This window comes from Halichoeres trimaculatus, unplaced genomic scaffold, assembly GCF_033239565.1.
Source record: "Halichoeres trimaculatus isolate MK-OKI-2021-1 unplaced genomic scaffold, fHalTri1.1 fHalTri1_scaffold_16, whole genome shotgun sequence".
Lineage (NCBI taxonomy): Eukaryota > Metazoa > Chordata > Actinopteri > Labriformes > Labridae > Halichoeres > Halichoeres trimaculatus.
In genome coordinates this window covers 28,339,285-28,362,168 of record NW_027437194.1, presented here as the reverse complement: position 1 = coordinate 28,362,168, position 22,884 = coordinate 28,339,285, and the positions used below count along the sequence as shown (strand labels likewise).

Below are 22,884 nucleotides of genomic sequence, written 5' to 3'. Positions count from 1 at the left end.
ACTCAGGTTTCTTATTTTATGTTTATCCATATCTACCTTCATCATTTTATAGTCTTTGTCTTATTCATTTTTTAGTTTTGATTTTTTTTTTTTTATTTATTTATTTTTTTATCATTTTTAGCTTACCCCCAGTGTTTCCTCTGAGGAGCCCTCTGCAACTGGGAGTGGTGGTCAGCTGTGGCTGCAGGGGCCAGTCATATTGGTTACTGGTTGAGGGTGGTGTCTACTATACCCCCTCTGCTGGAGCCTCTGTCCGGCTCCTGTGTCTGTGGCTCATATGATGATTCCAGGAACGAATTGAAAAATAAAAGGTCATAAAACACTTTCAGGAAGTCAGAGTTCCTCGGTGAAATTTTGATTCCAGTAAGTGCCAGGTGACGAATGGGATAAATAACAAGCTCTCACTCAGAATGTCCGACTCTTCCTGTGGCAGTAAATCAGGCTTAGCTTATCTGTCCTATGTTCACCTTAAATAATCCTTGAATCTCGAGCCCTGTAAAACATCACACTACAACAGAGCAGTCACCACCCTTATTGTCCTTAAAGTCAGTCTGAGGGTTATGCAGCCCATGTGTCTGGCCAAAGTAAGCTAAACTGTTTTGAATCTTTAAAAAATGGCTAAATTTGAATTCTCACTGGGAGGAGGGTCATGTGGGAATACAAGTGACTTTTGGCCTGGGGCTCTGTCTCTGCTTAATCAGTGCTACGTCTCCTCCCCAAATTCTTCTGTGTTTTGGTTGTCAGGGTAATAAAAAGCGTTTGGGTCCATATTAGGACATAATTATTCTGCTAAAGAAAACAGAAATATTTGAGCACAAGTACAATCAGGGCGTAGCGTTGTCAGGGAATCAGTTTTCAGTCATTTTTTCCACTTGTGTGATGTAAAACTACATTTCAGTTGTGCTTCCTGACATCTAAAGTACATCTGATTATATTTATTGTTAAATTGCGGTGGTTTAGACAGAAACACCTTGCAGGTGTGACTATGTGTGACTTTGTAAGTGAGATTCAGTCCTCGAGGAAATCGAGCACATTTTGTTGAGTATGGACACTGAGTTTACACAAGGTGTCTGGTTGAGTGTAAACGTTCCAGTCTGTGATTTAATACGAGACCTGAATGATTTATCAGTGTTTGATCAAAACTTCAAATCCTCCAGCTGCTCCTCGCCACAGCTCACTGTTTTCTCTCTGACTCTTTTTTTTTTCTTGCTCAGGAGATGTAAAGCATGTATTTCTGTGTCTTCCTGATTATTCCAGTGAAATGTCTGTCTTGTGTCTCATAATTACATCCTTCCACTCCACACTGTAAAAAGGGAACCTTCAATCATTTGAAGTGATGTAATTTTTTTAATCAATCCAACTCAATATTTTTAAGTTAAGGTTTCCAATGTATTTTTGTGGCTCATATCAACATGAAACTCTGTGTTGCTACAAATAATAAAAAGAAGTAGTTGGTTGCTTCAATTGGTCACACCTAAAGAAATTAAGCTATTTGAAATTAAATTAACAAGTTCAATTAACACAACTTAAAAGGTCAAATAAACTCAATATTTTGATTATTCTCAAATCAACATTTTGCATCAATCCAACTTAAAGTTTTAAGTTGTTTCAACTCAATAATTTGCAAAATCCAAAAGGACAAACCATGGGCGAGGAGGGAACACTGTGATTATGAGATCCTGATGCACATTTAAGACACGGTCACACTCGCAAACCATGCCGTGCTTAAGCACGCTTCAGCCCTAAAGCACGTCTGGAATGGCCAGTGTGACCACAACCGTGCTGTGCTTGAGCATGATTCACTTCTCTGCTTTGGCACGCTTTGGAGAGGTGGGCTTCGGCATGGTTTACTTCATGTGCAATCACATGGACGGCGCGTGTGATCCATGACGTATGATCACTGCAGGTGTATACCTAGACAATCATTTTAAACAAAGCAGGGGTGTTGGAGGCTGTGTCGGGCAAAAACGACTTACTATAATTCCAAAAGTCTCTAAAGTTGTAGCAGTGCTCTGTGTCTCATTGTGCTGACTCTGATGAGATCGGGCTTCATTTAAACAGATGCTTTACGCTGATGTCTGGTTCACATAAGGGTAGTGTGACCGCTTGCCGTACTCTCCAGCGGGGGAACAGCGCTGCGGGGGGGTCAATCTTGCTTAAGTACAGCACAGTTTGGATGGCCAGTATGACCGGGCCCTAAGATACCACACGACAACAGTGTGTCTGTGCTGCATGGCATGGACCAGCTGGTTGTCAGTGGTCCACTGCGCTGGCTGGCTGTCTGTGCCCCATGGCATTGGCTGCACTCCATGGCACAGGTTGCCTGTCTTGCGCTCCACAGCAGTAAAGGCTCCAATTAAAATACTCTCTCAGTAATGGTAATTTATAGATAACTTAAGACAAAACCCAGTTTGTCATTTTTGATCATAATTTGAGCCCATCAACACATCTCATTTATGAGCATATTAAACAATGAACATGCTGAAAGGTACACTGTTCATGCCACAGGGCACAGACAGCAGGTCCATGCTATGTGGAGCACAGAAAGCCTGTGCTCTTGGCAGGTTGATAGCTCAATGTGGGGTCTAATATCCACTGCATTCCCTCCTCACTCACGGTTTGAAATGAGTCAATTCAATAGGCTGTAAAGTAAACTTTACAAGTAGACATAAAGTTAACCCAACTTAAGACTATTAGTCATACTAACCTTTTTAGTGCATTTTTCCTAGATTCTTTTAAGTAAGCTCAACTTGTCACATTTTTACAGTGCAGTAAAGAATAAAAACACCTCGTCAGATTTTACTTTGAGGTTTTGCAAATTATTGAGTTGAAACAACTGAAAACCTTAAGTTGGACTGATGCAAAATGTTCATTTGAGAACAATCACATTTTTAAGTTCATTTGACTTAATCAATTGTATTGATTGAACTGATTAACTTCATTTCAAGACCAATTGAAGCAAAAATTTAAGATGGTCCAACTGTGTTTTTTTCAGTGAATTTTATCAGCAAATTTCCCTTTTCCCTTCAATAAGCTTTTTTTTTTTTAATTTTATACATATATAATATTTAAGGCTGAGAGGGTTTTTTGCTCGTCTGGTGTTTTCGACTTTCTCATCTCTACCTTCAACAAAACCAGGACTTAAATTCAATGTCAAGCTCTTTATCCTGTTTTTTCCTCTCTTGAAGAAAAGTATTGAGGTCTATCGGTTGGAAATGGGACAGTTAAAAGGGCTTTTAAAGAACTTAGGATTGTTGAAAGTCTATGATCAAAAAGACCAATTTTAAAAAAACTAAATATCAATAGTAACTGAGAGCAAGAGGATGAAATCTCTTGTTAAGCAGTGCAACAGTGCAAATAAAGGAACGGGTGGTGGAGCAATGTGGAGGCGTGCAGCTACAGTGATGTTTCTCTTTTTCGATGTATTTGTATGTGCAGGGATGACGCACATGTTTGATAACAGGAACAGGCAGAAGGTATACACTCTTCTTCTGCTGTTTTTGGCACACAGACAGCTGTGAACAGCTCTGTGAATGCTGATAGGTTTTGATTCTAATTAGCTGCCTGATGCATGTAGGCCTACATAGAAAACAGTGTAACACACCGACATTACCCATTGGTTTCTGAGCCTGTCTGGAGCTATATGAGTCATGATGACATGACCTAGCTTAGGGTCAACCTAACCTACAACGGCTTCGAATTTCAGGACCATAGGTTTCCGCTTGAGGCACACATGTTTTAATCAGACTATTCTGTAAATGGATGTTCACTTTTTTGCAGTTCACATTTCCCTCTTCCCCATGGATTATTTCTTTGTGTGACAGTGCTTCCTTTCAATTAATCCTATCATACTGCTGGAAAGCTGTTAACTCCTTTTTGAAATGGTACAATGTTTGTGAGGAGATGAGCTTAGGATGAGTAGCAAAGCTGGGATCTCTTGTCAGAATGATTTTCATTGGGTTAAAGAAGAACTGCACATGAAGCCATTGGTAGTATGTTATGCCGTAAAATCCACAGTTCAAATTTCTCAAATGGATTAAGATATGAAAACTTAAAATTTGTTAGTAAGTTCAATTTACTCAAATGTCGGAGTTGAAACTGATGATTTTTGAGTAGATTTAACTTATGTTACTGTTAAAGTAAGCACAACTTAAACCATTAGTTTGTGACTGCGGTGGTAACGGTGACTGGGGAGGGGACAGTGGATACAAGACCCTGCTGTACTTCCAGACGTGCTTCAGTGGCACAGGTTCTGGATGCTCCCCTTTACACAGACTGTTTGTCTGTGCTCCGCAGCACAGACCTAGTGATGGGTGCTCAAGGCTTTGTTGAGGCTCAGACACCTGATTCGAAAAAATGCTTCATTGCTCGAGGCTTCAATGATACAATGCTCGTGTAGGTCATCTAGTGGTAAATTAAATGAAGTGCAATTGAAATGATGATGAAGTCATTGTTTCATGAGTCATTTGGGATTGGAGCCGCTGATGCGTTTTTGTTTGTGTACACTGCATGGATGAATGGTGTCACGCTCTCACACAATAAAATACATTTTGAAAAAGAAAAATAAAGACAATGTATTTGTGACGTCTAACTGAAGTTCACAGCAGCTCCACACTTAAGCCTGACAGTAGTCATATTACACCCTAAAACAAATTTAAATATCACATAGCTTAAAAGAGTTCGATGATGATTTTGACGCCAGTTGTCTAATATTTTTGATTAAAATATATTATCATTGGCATGATTGGACAGGAATTGAACTCACAAATGCCAGTAACGAGTCTATTATAGTAGCAGTTCACTACAAAGCACCTTTATGTGACATGATTCTGTGTGATATATAATTCTCATATTATGATGCTTAGCCCTACAATAACTGTTTAACTTTACTCAGAGTAGTCTATCATGTTATGTTGGATCTTCAGTACTGAATGTAACTGTCAAACCAAACCTCTACAGGGTTCCATCAGGTGCTTCGTTTGACGTCCGAGCCACAGCAGTGGTTCGATACACTCAACTGTTTCATACGTCACTTAACTGTTTCAGACGTCACTCGTCACGTGACCGATACACGCTCCAGCACAGTGCTTCCTACGTGCTTCGATACGTTTGCTTCATGAGCTACGGCGCATGTGTCGGAGCCTCGGCTATCAGTGGACCATCACTACACAGACCAGCTGTCTGTGCTCCACAGCGCAGACCAGCTGTCTGTGCTCCTTGTGGCATTGATCAGCTGTCCATGTTCTACGTGGTGTGGACTGACTGTCAAAAATAAATGTATAATTTTACATTTTCAAAAATGGCTTAATTAGCATGAAAGTCCAGTCAAACATTTTATTTATAACTATATTAACCATTAGGCACACACTAAAAAAGTCAGTAGGTACAAGACCCTGTGCCATGGAGCACAGACCACCAGTCAGTGCTGTGGGGCGCAGACAACCTGTGCCCCCTGAAAAACAATATTTCAATGTACAGCAGGGTTTTATATCTACTGCCTTCCCTCCTCACTCATGGTTTCTAAAGTCATAAAATTAGAGCTGATTTTTGTTGTGACGGCATGAGTGATGAGGGAACACTGTGGATATGAGACTCAGCTGTTCTTTAAAAGGTTATTTAATTTAGTTCAGATCTCCTTCAATTTTTATTATTAAATTTATTTGATTCATAAGGCAAATGTATTAATATAACATCTTTCAGTTTTGTGTAAGGGTCAACTTATTATGTTTCACAGTGATATACAACATTTTTTTAACATTACTTAATATCTAAATTTGTAACAAATAGGCATCAGGTTTATTTGATTAAAGACATTCAGTAACACAAATTTCCATAATAATCATAACTACTTAAGATGTTGAGTTAAATTAACTTATTTTATTACTTAGTTGTTGTTTCTTTAGGTAACCGGTTTACAAGCACTTTTTAAGTAATCTCAACTTATCTGGGTTTACAGTGTTTTTAGTCATCTAACTATTTTTTTTTTTTTTACCGTGATAAGCATGGCAGTCCTTCAAGCTCAACAAATATTAATGAAAATAAAACTACTTTCAAATGTCTAACTGGCAAAGCCAGGAACTTGTTGTGAGGAAATAAGAAGTAAAGCGGGGGGAAACTGGATTTTCAAAATGAGAAAAAAGAGCAATGAGAAACAAGTTGTTTATGATGCCATTAATGGCAGCTTTACAAATGCTTCTCCTGTGTTCAACTTATCCCACACTGATACCACCAATGACTCAGAGACGAGGAGCACATAAAATGCTGTGTGATAATGAGTAAAGCTGTGATCACACCTGCAAACACTCCAAACTGTTCTTGAAATGTCTGGTTTGTTGTATTCGGTTTGTTTTGGTGCAGACGACACATTTGGCAGAATACTAACATTTAAGCAAAGTGACTCATATGACTCACAAACAGTTTACTAACTGGGCAGAGTTTAAAAAACCTTTCATTGTAATATGTTGTCATATTGAGCAAAAAACAGAACAAGTAGCACAATTAAGTTTTTTCTACTTTTTAGCATAGACACTTGCTGCGAATCTGGTGTTGAAATTTATCTTTTTCTGCCATCCTTTTGTGTTTTTTGGTTTGAGTGAAATGTTTCCTCCTGTGATCTTTGTTAGTGTTGTGTTCTTCTTTTATTTGATAGAGCATCATGGAAAAAAAGGCAGTTGTAATGCCAAAAACCTGTGTCAGTGTGCTGCGGCTGACGTGGTTGTAGCTTCAGGTGAATCACATACTTTACATTTCTCTGTCTGCTCCAGAAAGACAGACCTAATGGAGACAGTATTAAAGCTATAAGGGCTCAGTTTAAATCTGACATAAACACTGGCAGTCAGCATGTGCAGAGCTGATATTACATTGAAGATGGGGTTTAAGTGTTCTCAGGATTTGCTGTTGCTTCTGCTTTAAGCTGTCTGCAGAGGACTTTCCCTCAGTGGAGGGATAAAGCTCTGAGTCAGTTCAGTTCATGTTGTTACATTGTTTTCTGTTTGGACCCCGTGTCCTCAGTTTAGGTCTGAGCATACTGAACATTAAGTCTGAGTTTTCTGGTCTTCACTGCTGGAACAACAATCTGTTACAGACAGTATTGTAGTACTTGAGTCCAGGACCTGATATGTAGAGTCCTCTGCTGTTGACGTAGACTAGGACTTGAGCTGTAGCTGCATTAGAACTTGGGTTTATTTGTGAATGAATACTCTGTTAAATTTTATTACCTCCACCAAGGAGGTTCTGTTTTTGGGAGTTTGTTTGTCTGTGAACAACATCTCTCAAAAAGTATTGAAAGAATATTGATGCCTTTTTCAGGAAATGCTCAAAATGGGATAAGGAAGAAGTGATTAAATTTTGCAGGTGATTCGGATCACCGTCTGGATTTAGGATTTTTTTAAAGGATTCTTTATCATTGTGAGATAGGGCTGTTTTAACCATATGTGTATATAACTCCACCATAAATGGTCGGATTGCTTTGCAAAACAATACAAGACAAGGTCACCATAATTTCTGACAGATGTAAAAGTACGATCCAGATCCTGGCAATATTCTGGATACTAAGATCTGGAATATGAAATATGTACTGGGTCATCATAATTTTCAACACTTTCAGGAAACAAATTATTGTACAAAACTGCAACTGACACCAAATTGTAGCAGACAGTCTGCTGAAAGGGAGAATAACATTAAAGCAGGACTAAAGTGTTGGTGATAATCACAGTTTGTTTGATGGAGGTCTGCTCTCTGAGTGCTTTTCTAGCTTATTGTTTCATCTGGTACAAAGTCCTGATAACAGTCCTGAGGCCTGTGCTACCAAGCTGGACTTTCTCTTTGATGTAACTTCAGAGTTAAGATTTTGATTTTCTAGATTTTCTAGATTTTCTGTCGTACAATGCTGGTTCACTCCTTACCTGGATAAATCTCAACGGTAACTTCTGCTGAACGGCTAACCTGCTCAATATGAATCAGAGATCATTAAGTATAAAAGCACCACCTCCTGACCAATCAGCTCTCTATGAAAATGACCTGCCCAGTCTTAGAAGATCCTGTCAAAGTTGGTGTTCAGCCAGTTCAGCCAGACTCCACCTCCACAGGGTCCAGTTCTGAGCTTCTTCAGTCATGCTCCATCTCTGTCTCCTGGATCGTGTCCGCTCACAGAAGGTGAAGTTCTTCCAATATCGTGTTGGTGTCCAGTGTTACCTCTGTTAGCCATGTCTGTAAATAGCATGATGCTACTGTTTCATATCTATTGCAGATGGATCTTACGTTTCCAATAACGATGAATGGAAGGACAAGTCAATGTCGTCATTTCTTAGCTTACACCTGAGAACAAGCACATCGTCCTCACCTCCTTCCCCTCACCTTGTGGGGAAACATCAGGCCTTACACCAGTTAGCATTGACATGCTACAGGCTGCCAACAGCTGATTTCACATGTAAACAATGTTGCCATGATTACATGTAGGATCTCCAGACAAACACAGGAGCAAAAACAGTAAAAATATCACTAAAGATGTAACCATTTTGGTGTCCATGACCAACAAATGAACCACAAGCCTTGTTTCCACCAAGCAGTTCAGTTCAGTTTATCTCAGCACGGCACACATTTTATGGTGTTTCCACAGACTAATCCCAGGACAGACCCCCAAATAACTGGAACAAGCCGTCCCACTTTTTGGCACCCTTCTGTTAGGGTGCCAGACCAAGCCGATCCGATCTCAGAAGGTGGAGCTACAACACTGCAGACTGTTGATTGGTCAAAAGAATCGTCACTTACCCCAACAGCTGCTGCATTTCTCCTGGTGACACACAGCCTTCTCTGAAACAAAGCTTGATTGTGCTTTGTATCAAAGATAGGGATGCACGATATTGGATTTTTGCCGATATCCGATATGCCGATATATCAAACCCCCTTTGGCCGATACCGATACCGATACTGATACCGATAATCACAAGTTAGTTTGTTTTTTTCACTGTAAAGAAAGCTAAGTCTATCCTGTACTGGAATTTATATGTTACTCTTATTGTGAGGGTCTTATTTGTTTCAGAAACACACATAAAACAAGACAAAAAAACATTTGATTTTACCATAAATAAGAAATGTATTATTTTTTTTAACTCAAGACATTCAGTATTGAAATACAGAAAAATAAAGTCTTTAGATCACATGAACTTTAAATGTACAATGCATTTTCAAACATAACCAAGTTACATTTGATTATTTTAGAGCTACTGTAACAACCTGGTGACAGACACAGAGCTCTGCAGTGCAAATAAATGAAGTGCTACATTTTATTTAAGGAGCTTATTTTTCAGATGGAAAATGATAATAATCCTAACTGAATAGCACCTTATCGGCTGTGTCTATCGGCAGAAATTTTCATATCTGCTGATACCGATAAATGTATTTTTAAGCTTTTATCTGCCAATACCGATATTGTGCTGATAATATCGTGCATCCCTAACCAAAGAACTACATGCCAATCACAAAGAAGATGAACTGCTGGATGTCCTCCATTGTTGCTCTTTGTTTACTGCGTCATGTTTTTCTTCTTTGTTGGATTTATTAGCGGGGTAAACTGTGTCGCACTGCTATAGCGTCACAATGTTATGTAACAGATGCAGCCGGTATCTAGCTGACAAGCCGCCCACCTTGAGGGGGCACAGTTGGTTGTGGGAATGTAAACAGGACCAAGCTTAACCAAGCCAACCCGTACCAAACCGTCCGATCCAAACTGGACTGCTTGGTGAAAACAGGGCTATACAAACTAATATTCCACTCCAAATGCAAAGATGACAAAAAAGAGAAACCTCAATTTAAAGGGTCAATGCAGTTGTTTGAACTTATCTTCAGTCATAGCACCTGAAATTACATCATAACCTAGACCTTATAGTTCAGAGGCACTGAGACTTCAACATTTAGCTCATGTATTTTCGCTCCCCATCCTTTCCCTCTTCTACTGCAGGTAAAGCTGAGCAGTGTACTTTTTATGAGCTTCTAATAAGAAACATTCACACACACACACATGCATACACACACACACACACACACACACACATTTTTTATCAATGATAATCTTATTTTTCAATTATTACTCAATGATAATCTTATTCCTGTGCGAATGCTCTAATAAAATGCTTATTTTATTTTTTTAGGGGTACGTTCTAGACTGAAGTTCTACTGACTCCCTCACTGTTTTCATTTGACTTTATCTCGGGGAGACTGACCTAAATCTAAATCTTCATTTATGAATGACTGGAGGTTATGGAAAGAAATGTCTGCCTGAGAAATTAGGCTGGCCTAGCTGGATGAGAGCAGCAGAGATCTTGTGCATGTAACACCAGGAGAAAAAGTTGTTTTGATGGGGGAGGGGCGGTATATTGCAGAGCAAAGCCTTTTCTGTCATTTTCTGTTGTTTAATCCTAAAAGGAGCTCATATTTCATTGCTAAATGTTTACATTACCATAGCTGATGCTGCTAGTTAACAAGAAAACAAAGCAAAAAAAAAGAGTTCCATGTGCACGTCATGTCCAAAGCTCCATACTTTAACTCCCAAAAGATGTGTCCAACATGTTTGTTTTATTTTTTTTCCTGTGAAATAATGAAGCCTTACAGGCCTGGACAGGGAGGACAGAATAAATTCACAATGCCAGACAGCCACTGAATTTCCCCGGGGTGCTGGAGCTGTCCAAGTAAAGCTGCAGTTTGTGGCTTCCCTTCTTTGTTTGTGTGAGTTTGTAATAGGGCTGTCAATCGATTACAATATTTAACCGCGACAAGTTGTATGATCGGTCATACTTAACTCAGGATTAATCTCAAATTGATTGTACATTTTTTAATCTTTCTCAAATGTACCTCAGAGGAATCATTTTCAAGTGTTTAAACTATCTCATACAATGTATCTCTGCAGACCCCAAGCATAGGTTGCCAGCAAGTGGTATATGGGGACATGGGGAAACTTTTTGCTCTGATGATCTGTCAAAGCAGCATCAAGAATGCAAAATTTGTGATCAATGAGCAAAAAAAAAAAATGGAGGTTGAGATTTTCACAAAGGCATCCTGTGAGTTTTCATGCTAATGCTTTACTTTCAGGCTAATGCTAACTCTACACCCTGTTGTACTGCTCCTCAGTGTTCCTGTGAGAAATCCTGCACTATCTCCCCTCTCCATCAGGATTCTTCTGTCACTGCTTCAGCCCACATAGCTCGGAGATGAGGATGAAATCTGATTATTTAATGTCCCCCAAAGATATTACTGTAAAATGAAAGGTACACAAACTGCTCCTCTATCTCCTGTTGATCAGTCTTAAGGTCACATTACAGATCACATGGTGTTTTCACAGTAGTGAGATGATGTCTGCTGTAGAGGACAGTGATGTTATTTTGTAAGTGATGTGGAGAGATTCACACCAAAGAAAGAAGATATCTCCTCGGACGGCAATAACAAGTTGTGTCCATCTCACAGCGGACATGCCAGCACATAATACAGGGTTAAAGAGATTAGGAACTTCTGCTCCTCCAGTTTATATTCTATAAATATGCCTGTATTAATCTTTAAGACTAGGAATTGCTTGATGTCATCTGGATACACAATGAGTCACTGATGTTTGCATTGTTGGCCTGGCATATAGCACACAACATTTTATATGCAAAGCCTTAACTGCACTCTTTTTTAATTTTATTCATGGATACATAATATTAATCCACTAATCAGTAAGGATTTTGCGAAACCAGCAAGACATTTTTTGTTTGACCTCAGGAAAGCACCCCAGAGAGGTTGCCGGTCATCCAGATCCTCCTCATGTCTGGCTCATTTGGATCCAGTGCTCTGATAATAACAATAATAATTCATGACACCTGAGGTCACCTTACGTAGCAAAGTATAGTTTCCTAAAAACAAGAACACAATTACATAAAAACAACAAACAGCAGAAGTGAGGAACCACGTTTCTGCAGAAATCCCACCCATGACAACGTACTTTCATGGTAATTAATTAGTATGTTTAGCTCATTGGGCCCTCCCAAAACTTCAGCTCCTTCAATCAATGCCTTCTCCTTTCTGTTGGTGTTTTTATAGAAAGAGTGTGTTGTGTCATTTGTGTCAGATTCCCCCGGATCTAACCTACTTACTATGTTCACATTTCAGGCTTGTGTAGTAGTAAATGATGAGAAAAGTGGCTTCCATACAGTGTGTGCAATAAAAATGCTGTTATTCAGAAGCAGCAACTTTCCTTTAACACTAGAAGTCCCAGGGTTTTCTTACCCCTGCTGCCATGCCCAGAGGACAGCCAAATGGCTGCTCAGTTAGAATGTTCAACTGAACGACCTTCAATTAGCCACCATTGTTTTGCAAATGCAGCCCTTACCTGACAGATTGGCAGTCCACAGATGTGATACTTGATCAGGGGGGAGGGGTGTGCCTGAAAAGAGCCTCGAAGCTTCCAACATCTACTGAAACTTTTTGCATCGGGCTGCCGGCAGAGTGTGAGGCAAGTGTAGCTGTAAATATCTCTGATATAATTAGAAAAAATATTTCTTCCATAACCCGTATTAGAGTTCCCCTGTCCAAAACAGCTGTTGACTGTTTAGTTTAAGTTTACTATATTTATTTTAATTTTTTTTTTTTTTATAGCTATACTATCTCTATATTCTTCTTGATAGAACTTTGATTATGTGCATGCAGCCTTTTGTGCGACTGTGAACACTGTAAGCTGCTACATAAAAGAAACCTAAACTGAACTGACTGCCTCTGTCACAAGCTCCCGTCAGGTCCACTGTTTGAATGGCTGCTATTTTTTTTAACAATATATCTGCTTGTATAACTGTTGGTTCACATTTCACAAATGCACACACACACACACACACACACACACACACACACACACACACACACACACACACACACACACACACACACACACACACGCACACACGCACACACGCATATTAAAAGAAAATGATCCAGTGTTTTTTTTAACTATAACAGAGAGTTGAGTCTCAAGCATGCAAAGTTGACATGGGGTGCTTTGAGTAGCCTGGATAAAGTTTATCTTCATCTACCCATATTTGACATTTACTCCTGAGAAACACAGAAAATCCTGGTGAAAACAATAAAATAAGAAAAGAAATCGTTAGAAAGATGGATGGAAAATGTAAAAGCAGGCCAGCTGGATGTAAGGTGGAAGGGTGGGTGTGGCTGTGACCGATGACTAAACTAGGGACCTAAGGTGGATAAAAAGCTCACTCACAGCCCATGATAGTTCATTTACTCAACCTGTGCATCAGCAATAAATCTCAGCAAGAAATAAATCATAAACTGTGTTGACCTCACACTGAGAAGGGAGGGGGAAATAACTTTCTGTCGTGATCACAAAAGTGGACTAATTATAGCTTGTTGAACATAAAATGAAATCATTAACATTTTATACTAGTTCTACACCTCTACCTCTCTCTCATAACATTACAACACATTGGTTTATTCAGGTAAAGGCATAGCAACATCTTTTCCTTTTTCAGTAGTTCAGGAGAAAGTAATTGCCTCATTTACAAAACAATGGTGATCAGATGGCTGTTCACACCTAAAGTAGAGATGTTGATTCCAGACTAATCCAGCCACTTGGCTGCCCCTTGGGCATGGAAGGTAGAAAAGCCAAATGGCTGGGCTGTGGGACTTCTAGTGTTAAACATTGTGATAAAATTTTGAGGCTATATCGCCCACCCCTAATTGTCAGGAGTGGTTCAGATTTAGTGATCCTGACTTACATGTTTTCTTTGGAGCAAATAACTTTCTGTTTTAAAGACCTTTCATTTGAGCAGCATTTTTTTAATCATAGCCTGGTGGATTGATTTTATTAACATCAAGTAATGCTTGTCAATGCTCCAGCATAGTGCCAAAAAACGCAAGCAATCTACTGCTGCATATATTACTACTGCTGGTGTTTTTTGTTAATGTATGTATAATGCAAAGCTAAATGCAGTTATTTCAAGTTTAGATATCACACAGACGCTTTATCTGTCATTTTGTCATTGCACAATTTAAAAACAAAGTGGTATTAGTGCAGGGTAGGGAGTGGGGGGGCTTGTGTTGGTGCTGGCTGTGTCCCCACCATTGTCAAAATCAAACCTACGCCACTGAGTCAAATAGCTGAATAGCTCCTGCCAACCTGCAGTCACGTCTGACACAACACAAAACCACTGTCACCAAGTGAACTATGAGTTTATCGTTACCACACTGAATATATGAATACACCACTGCAGATCCAGGTGAACTTATCCAGACTACATGGTAGGAAGACATCAGCTGCTCCATTATTTCAGAGCTTTTATTATTATTACTAAAATAATCTTTGTTTTTTATTCATTTGCAGTTTATTTCAATAAAATGAAACATTTACAGAGAAAACAGTGTAGCTTCTCAATCTTCTTCCTCTGAGCACGAGTTCTTACATGTTTGTGTCTTGATCTATGTTTCAGACTGAAATTCAGCCTTAGATCAAACAAATTCTGGCTGCGGCCAGGTGCACTGATGAGCAGAGACTTAAAACATGACCTGTTCTTTCTTCTGTTTTTGTTTTCTCACCGTGTTATCTGAGAGCTGCTGCCCAGGAGGCAAAGTCTTCACTGAAGGAGCTTGTAGTAACACTATGAAAAGATAACTATGCAGGTCACTGTGGTCTTACCTGGGCCTTGGATGAGATAATATTATGTTGCCCCCCCCCCCACACACTTTTTTAATCAATCCAACTCAATATTTTTAAGTTAAGGTTTCCAATTTTTATTGTGTTTTATATCAACTTGAAATTCTGCGTTGCTACAACTTATAAAAAGAAGTAGTTGGACCAACTTGAATTAATAGCTTCAATTGGTCACACCTAAATGAATTAAGTTATTTGAATCGAAATGAACAAGTTCAATTAACACAACTTAATAAGTCAAATAAACTAAATATTTTAATTATTCCTAAAATCAACATTTTGCATCAATCCAACTTAAAATTTTTAGATGTTTAAACTTAACAATCTGCAAAATCTGAGAGGGAACACTGTGGATATGAGACTCTGATGCACATTAAGATACCACAGAGTATTTTACTACTAATATCTCTCATGGGAATCTTTGAATATGTTCCTGTTTTTAATCTGATTAAGGAAACAGCAGCTACACCTGAAGGCGACTGCAGTAGTGGTGCCCCACAGAATAGGCTGCTTGTCCTGGCTGCCTGTCTGTGCTCCATGGCATACTCTGCTTGTTCTGGCGGCCTGTGCGCCACGACAGTAAGGGCTCCAATTAAAATACTCTCTAAGTAATGGTTTTTAAACATAACGGAAGACAAAATTCAGTTTGTCATTTCTGAACATAATTTTAGCCCATCAACACATCCTATTTATAAACATATAAAACATTAAACACGCTGAAAGGTATACGGTCTATGCCACAGGGCACAGACAGCAGGTCCATGCCATGTGGAGCACAGAAAGCCTGTGCTCTTGGTAGGTTAACATCTTAATGTACAGCAGGATCTAATATCCACTGCATTCCCTCCTCACTCAAGGTTTGAAATGAGTCAATTCGATAGGCAAAATGATGATGCAAAATGTTGATTTGATAAGAACCAAATTTTTAAGTTCATTTGACTTAATCAATTGTGTTGATTGAACTTATTAACTACATTTTAAATAACTTCATTTATTTAGGTGTGACCAATTGAAGCAATAATATAAGTTGGACCAACTGTTTCTTTTTGCAGTGTACTTCTCTGCAGCATCTTTGTAATGGAAACTTGTCCAACAACCACAGTTTGTAATAAATGGTTACCATGGTAATAGCAAGTATGATTAGGTAGCTTGCCAAATAGTCCTAGGCCTGGTGGTTTGTCAGACTAAAAGAGAAGGACAGTGTGTGTTTCTATATCCAGCACAACCAAGCAAACTCGCTATTCAATGAAGAAGTCACTCACTTATTATAAGCAACTGAAATCTAATCTCATACTGTGCATGGAGGAAGATTTTCGTCATGATGTCTACTCTACTGAACTGATGAATATGTTCAGATGTCAATGGCCAGTGAATAAAGGCAATTACTGAGTGGTGAGCTGGATTACATTTCACAGCACTTCCTAGAAATCCCACTCGAGAAGGAAGATGACAAACAAAGGGTTAGGGTTAGAGACTGGATTGAAATCCCACATCATGAAGTTAAACATACTGCAGTCCCCTTCAGGTTTAGCTGCTGTTTCCTCAATCAGATTAAAAACAGGAACATATTCAATGATTCCCATGAGGGATATTAGCATTTTTTGATCATGTAGGGCACTTTTCTGTTCCTTACACAACTGACAGCAGGCATCACCTGAAACTAAACAAAATGCACAAGCAAGAGAGTTTTCAGTTTCCTTCTTTTCAGTTTACAGGTAAAAAGAGCAAAAAGCTAGATGGACTCAAAGAGATGTTGAAAGAAATGCTCTGGTTAGAGTTTACCACCAAGCTATTTCAGCATGGTTTCTACATAAAAATGATTTTATAAGATTCTATAGAAGTGGTGGAAGAGTTCCAGCTCTCCTTTTTTTTTTTTAAATCTGTGGATGTTCAGCATGAAGGGGGACGGCTGCTCTGAGTGTATCAATCTCACCAAGTTTAAACTACTCTGCCACATTAAGGAAAGATATGCAGCTTGCATTGGATTCATATATTTCACGTGTACAAATGTAAGTATCATGTATCATCTGGTACATGTAGTCATAACATCTGCATGGGGGAATAACGGATAAGATTTAAAGAAAACATGTTCATGTTTTGCTTCTGAACAGAACCATATATGTCGGTGAAACAGAGTGACCTGTGTCTCAACCTGAAGTGGATTAACTTGTGATATGTGATTGGTGATGTGCATCAACAAAACCTCACCTCCATCTGTGGCACATAAGTATTTTGCTCTTTTGGATGTTTTAAATGGAAAATGAATTGGTAGCTATGAGCAATTGTGTGAAGCTGAGAATGACCCAAATGAAGGAGCATTCAGTCATGTTGCGTAAGCTTGTGTTAGTATGTACTCAATCACTGTCCATTCGGCCCAGCCAAGGATTCTGGAAAAACTTTTTTTTTTTTTTTTTTTTTATGCGTCCACTCAAACTAAAAGTTCAGTAAGAGGTTAAAAATGGCTTAGAAAAAATTAGCCTTTAAAACTAGCTTAATCTAAGTAGATATACATACATGGGAAAATAGGACATTTATTTGTTTTAAATAAAGATAGTGACGTGCAGTTCTGAAGGTAAATAAACAAATAAATGAGAGCTTTAAATAAAATGACCACCTCATGCTGCTAACTGGGGAAGAAAGGGAATGTTGTTGATAATAAATTGATAAACTATCATCACCTTTCACCGCTTAAAAGCGCACATTTCCTTCCAGTAGGGTTTGACCTACTTTCAAATTGCGCACCTGAAGCCGCAGGTGAGGGATCCGTGTCAGCCAAATAGCGTGCTCCCTGAGAAATTCAAAATTGAAAAAAAAAAGCAGAGCTGTGCATTCATTGTAAACTGCAGAAACCAAAGAGGCAGCTGGTGAGTGTCTTGACCTTTCAAGCAATGGTAGTTTGGTAAATGTTGTCCTGACGATGCTGGCATGGGCGCACAGGATCTGCGCTTTGCACGTGTGCCTAGGTCCCTTTGTTCTCTTTGTTCTTGTTGTTTGTCTCCTTAACGCAATAAAGATACTTGATTAAATACTAACATTATGTAAAGGAATCATAAATATATAAAATTTGATTGTTTTGAAATTATTCCTTTAGTTAAGGCAAAGCAAAACCTAATTTAGTTTTCAACTCAGGATTTCTAAAGATTAAAAGAAATAGTTTCAGTTATTTGTAAGAAAAACACAAGTTTAAGCTTTAATTAAACTTAATTTGTTTAAATGTATTAGTTTGTTAGGAATGTTGACTTTTCTTTTTTTAAAATGCTTCAACTTCATGCTTATTTTTGGTCTACTTACTTTAAAGGTTTTTTACCTTGAAAAAGAATAAAAATGGCAAATCTAAGAATAATCTGTCTTGTCATCATTCAAGAGTAAAATCCAGTCTACTTTGGGCTGTTTACTCTTCCTTTCAAGTTGGGATCACTGCACAGCTGAAAAGGAACTTGACTGTAGAGCAGATTTAAAAATAAAACTTTACAGTAGAGTCTTTTTTAAGATTCCATCATGACAATTTAATTAAGATAAACTCAATGAACTTTAAATTATCCCCAAAGCTATTGAAATGGCTTTCGACAGAAGCTTGTTGTTGACCTAGTGCCTCTTTTTCAGCCCACTTAATCACTCCACTTCAGGAAAGCACACAGAGAGAAGCAGTTTGGCCTCTGCTTACTGGGGGTGAAGACAAGCAGAAACATTTCCTCTGCAACATATCTGCCAGGGCTAATCCACATTTTATTTCTCACATTTTTGTAGTGAGATTACTTTTCTAGCACTTTGGAACTCTGTCACCAGCTTTTGTTTTTTTCCCTGAGTACTGATGATTGTTTCTCCAAGTCTTTCTCCACTCAATCCCAGGTCAGACTTGTCTGGACCTGATCTCTAACTTTGTGGCTGTGGGATCCCATTTGTTGCAGTGTGAAAGTCAGGCAGACAGACATGTAGTATGTTTGATGGTAAACAGACAGTCTGTGGCAAAAAGAAACGTCAAAACAAAACAGAAGAGCAGGGGAGCAGGGGGTGAAGAGCATCAGTGTTTATACACACTCATCACCTCCTCACCCTGGACATGCCTCTGAGAACATGTGAGCCTGTAACTGTAGGTAGTTCTACACATGTTCTGTCATTGTAGTGATTACAGACTGACTCTTGTTGAGTGTTAGTTTTATGTCCTTTGTTTAGTCAGTCTTCACACAGAGATACAGAATAATAACTCTCCATGTTGGTAGATGACAGCTCTTTTCTCATTTAGTTGTTTTCTATGAGTAAAACAGTTGAAGTGAATTTGTGGCTCATTCAAAGACATAAAGATTGTGAAGTCACATTATCCTCTGTTACTCTTCTCTCAGCTCTGACATAACAGTGGTAGAGTTCACAGTGAGGCACTGGGATTAAATATAAACAATAACACTGGGCTATGCTGCTTCACTTTTATGAATGCCTTGTGCATGGTGGGTAATTTAGATCCAACATAGGAATGTCAGGCACTGCAACATGTAATTTATTCAAATTTAGTAACACGTTTTTTTTTTATATTAAACACAAGAATGTACAGATATGTTCCAATAAAACTAAAGAAAAACAAAACAAAACAAAAAAACAACGCAAAACAACAAAAGAAAATGAGATCACCCTGGTCCGACATCAGTGTAGTTTTTTTCAGTTATAGCAGTAGCTGTCGCTATAGCAGCGCTAGCTAGAGCGTTGCACCAAGCAATTTCAAAATACAAACCACAACTCAAAACATGGCAAATGTTAAGTTGAAGTAGCAAACGATTAGATACCTGAAAAAAAAAAAGATATATTGTGCGAAATTTGTTGCACCCTTTGGTTTCAAGTGAGGTCTTGGTTTGCCCTATTTGAAGGGCCGTGTAGCCCCCTTGATCTTGAGCACTGGGTCATCCCCTCCACTACAAGTGCACAAGCAAAACCAACAGCTAAGGGCTAGAATTGGGATTAGCCCTTTACCTTCCTTTTTTTTCCACTTCCCATCTGCACAGCTGTCCTCACTCTAATGCCGACCCCACAATTATTTTAATGCCCACACATTTCATGTTCGCATGGACTTTTATTTAATGTCCATTATTTAATTTTTATTTAATTCATCGGAAACCTTAATCTAAAAATTTTGAGTTGGATTGATTAAAAAAATTACATCACCTCAACTGACTAGAGATTCCTTTTTTACAGTGTAAGCTGACATACAGTCTTTGTTTCTAACGTGATCTAAAAAAGATGTTGTACTCCTATTATTGACAAAGGAACAGTTTACATCTGTGCTGGGAGCTGGCCCACACGGTGACGCGCTTCATGGCCTCTGATGCGCACCCCGATGGTCAGTCTGTTCTCCCGGTTGCTGAGGTAACAGAGGCTCCGACCGTCTCCGCTATCGGGTCTTTCCAGCACACTTTTTCCGCGCTGGCATGGATCATCCAGACCAAGCAGTCACTGCGCCTTGGTCGCAATAAAAAAGCGTCAGAAAAGCAAATAAAAAAGCGTCAGAGAAAAGAGGAATTAATATGGTGAACTTCACACTAGTTCAAAATGACAATATGTAGATAAAGTAAAGGTGGAAAACAAGGGTACAATAACTTGACAGAATATGTTAAACTTACTTTGGTGGCATCAACCTTGAAAATGTTGAAAATCTGCTGCACGTCCCACAATTCAGTTCATGGAATTTGCTGTGTTTTTGCAGTGGATAGTCTTAATACAGCATTTTATGGTGAAATAATGCAATAAAATGCTGTAAAATCCTGGTAATAATTGAAACAGCAAATATCACAGCAGTTGACTGTAGTAATACTGTTGTTATTGTAAATTTTAAAATTATAGTCTTATATTGTAATTATTACAGTTAAGTCCTGTAAAGTTGTAATACAGCAATTTACTGTGAGAAAATACAGTGAAACATTGTGAAATCTTGGTAATTTTTTACAGTGTTCATTACATGCCACAAGTATGCAAATACACAAACAAGCAAGTATTTGTCTTTCTTCATCCCCAGTGTAAGGAAATCTCATGTCGTTTGTGTCTTTGCGTTTCTCCAAATGTAAAACCACATGATATTAATTTTGCAGGGTTTCTTCTTCACTGTAAGGCCAGATGGAAATTAGTATGACTTGACAACCACCTTTTAGAGAGCAAGAATAGACGGCACTCTGCTGCGAACAAAAAAAAAAAAAAACATAAAAAATGTTTTCTGGACTATTTTTTTGTTGCCGAGGAAAAAAAAAACCTGCAACCAACTGAAAGCCGGTCCCACTTCTGGGTTGTGGCTCATTAATTGAGAATCATTGCTTTACCCCACAGAGAAAAAGTGACAGCGTCTCTTCTACTTTTCTAACATAAATAAACATTTATTTTCATCATTCAGTTCTGGCTTCATTAACGTCCCCCAGTGTCTTCTGGCAACACGTATGCCAGATGTGTCATGGAGCAATGCTAGAATAGGTGAACTGGAGGACATCCTCTTTTGTCCAGACATGCAGGTTTTTTTATGTATAAATAAAATTCCCTATAATACCAGAGTTTTTCTCAGCTTGTTCTTGACCATGAATCTTTATAATAAAGCGCTGAACTGGAGCACTGGCATTGTTCAGATGTACCTAGCTCTATGCACACTGCACATATCACAATGCGAAAGACCCAGGGCACATCTCTCAGTTCCAAAAAGAAAGCCATAGACTGTCGACTTGCCTTTTTCCATTGTACAGTTTTGAAGCCGTAATACCCCCATCACAGGTGCTGACATTGTGCAGCCATATTCTGTGCAGTAGAGAATCTGGGTGGTGTTGTTTGACAAAAAAAAAAAGGTGGGTAATGCAGCCAGTCACCAGAGGGAGCAGTTTTTGTGGCAACCTCATTTCAAGCCCAGTGAAATGACGTCCGTTTTTCTTTTCTTTTAGTCTATGCAGAAAACATGCTCTGACTGCCTGCACTGTACTCTCACACAGAAAATGCTAAAGTGTGAATGCACTCTGACAAACTGCAGAAAAAGTACTCTTCTATTCATTGAGGTCATGACAAGTGGGAAGCTCTGTGTCCTGTCTGCAAATCTGGCACTGATGTGTCAATTTCAAACAAAGGTTCAGCCAGCTTTTTGAATAATTTGCCTCAAATGCCTCAAAATTTTCATTAAAGTTCAACAAAGATTTTGAAGCATTGTGTATATTTTTTTGCAAAAGAGAAAATATATATATATATTTGAGCAATGGGCTAGCTCTCTTTTTTAGTAAGAGCGTTGTAAAGCTTTACTTATATTTCTGTGACAAATATTTTTTACTTCTAACAGTAAAAGGAATTTTTTATGCCGTATAAATGTGTGGTTTTTAAAGCTTCTTTATCCTCTCTGAGTGGAATTAGATTTTTTTTTCTTCACAGGACAGGCTAGGGTGTACTCATATTGACTGTGAACATTTTAGATCATCCTCGGGTCTCAGGATGTGGTAACAGGAAAACTTTGGTCATTTGTCAATAAAATGGCAGACCAAATGGTGTCAGACTGAACAGCCTCACGTGTTAGAAAAAACTGCATTACACCAGAGGACATAAGACAAAACAGCCTCATACCAAACAGCTTCAGACCAAACAGTTTCAGACATCAAGTATGATATTGTTTTGTCTGACAAGTAAGACTGTCTAGTCCGTATCATCAACAAATAACAGAAGTTTTCCTGAGAACTGATACGGCATCCTGAAACCTGAGGATGTCCTAAAACGTACACCGTACATATCGGGTTTTTCAGATTATGATCACTATCAAATCCTATCATTTCTCAAAGGTACTTACGTTAAAAGGTTGAGAGGAAAGGGGAATCAAAAAGCCACACTTTGAAAAGGTTGATCTTTGACAAGAAGTGCTGTACAATATGTTAAAAACGTAAAAATAAATAAATGAGTAAAAATCTGAATTCCTGGATCAGGCTTTGTAAAACTATTGAATTCTTTGTCTTTGTTTTACAGATTGTCCTTCCTGCCAAACCGCAGCTACAGTGACAACGGTCGAACAATACTGGCCAATGAGCATGAGTCCCAGGACTCTCTCCGACCACTATGAGACTGACTGGACAGATTTGTGATGTCATCGCCAGCGGTGGGAGACCTTGTGGTTAGCCTCTGTGGTCTACTCAAAACAATCAGATGCAGCATCAACATTAAAACACTTTTTCAATGTAGAACGATGCTAATTAGGTTCATCTCAGAGG

General features: G+C 38.7%; 1 protein-coding gene across 1 annotated transcript in view; it reads left to right on the top strand.

The window, feature by feature from the left end:
• Window positions 1–22,812, top strand: part of LOC141805466 (5-hydroxytryptamine receptor 4) — a 52,501-nt gene extending 29,689 nt beyond the window's left edge. Inside the window, exon 7 of the mRNA XM_074690550.1 lies at window positions 22,643–22,812. Coding sequence (XP_074546651.1) covers window positions 22,643–22,736 — 94 coding nt within the window. The 3' untranslated portion in view covers window positions 22,737–22,812. The remainder of the gene's footprint in view (window positions 1–22,642) is intronic.
• Window positions 22,813–22,884: the final 72 nt, after the last annotated feature.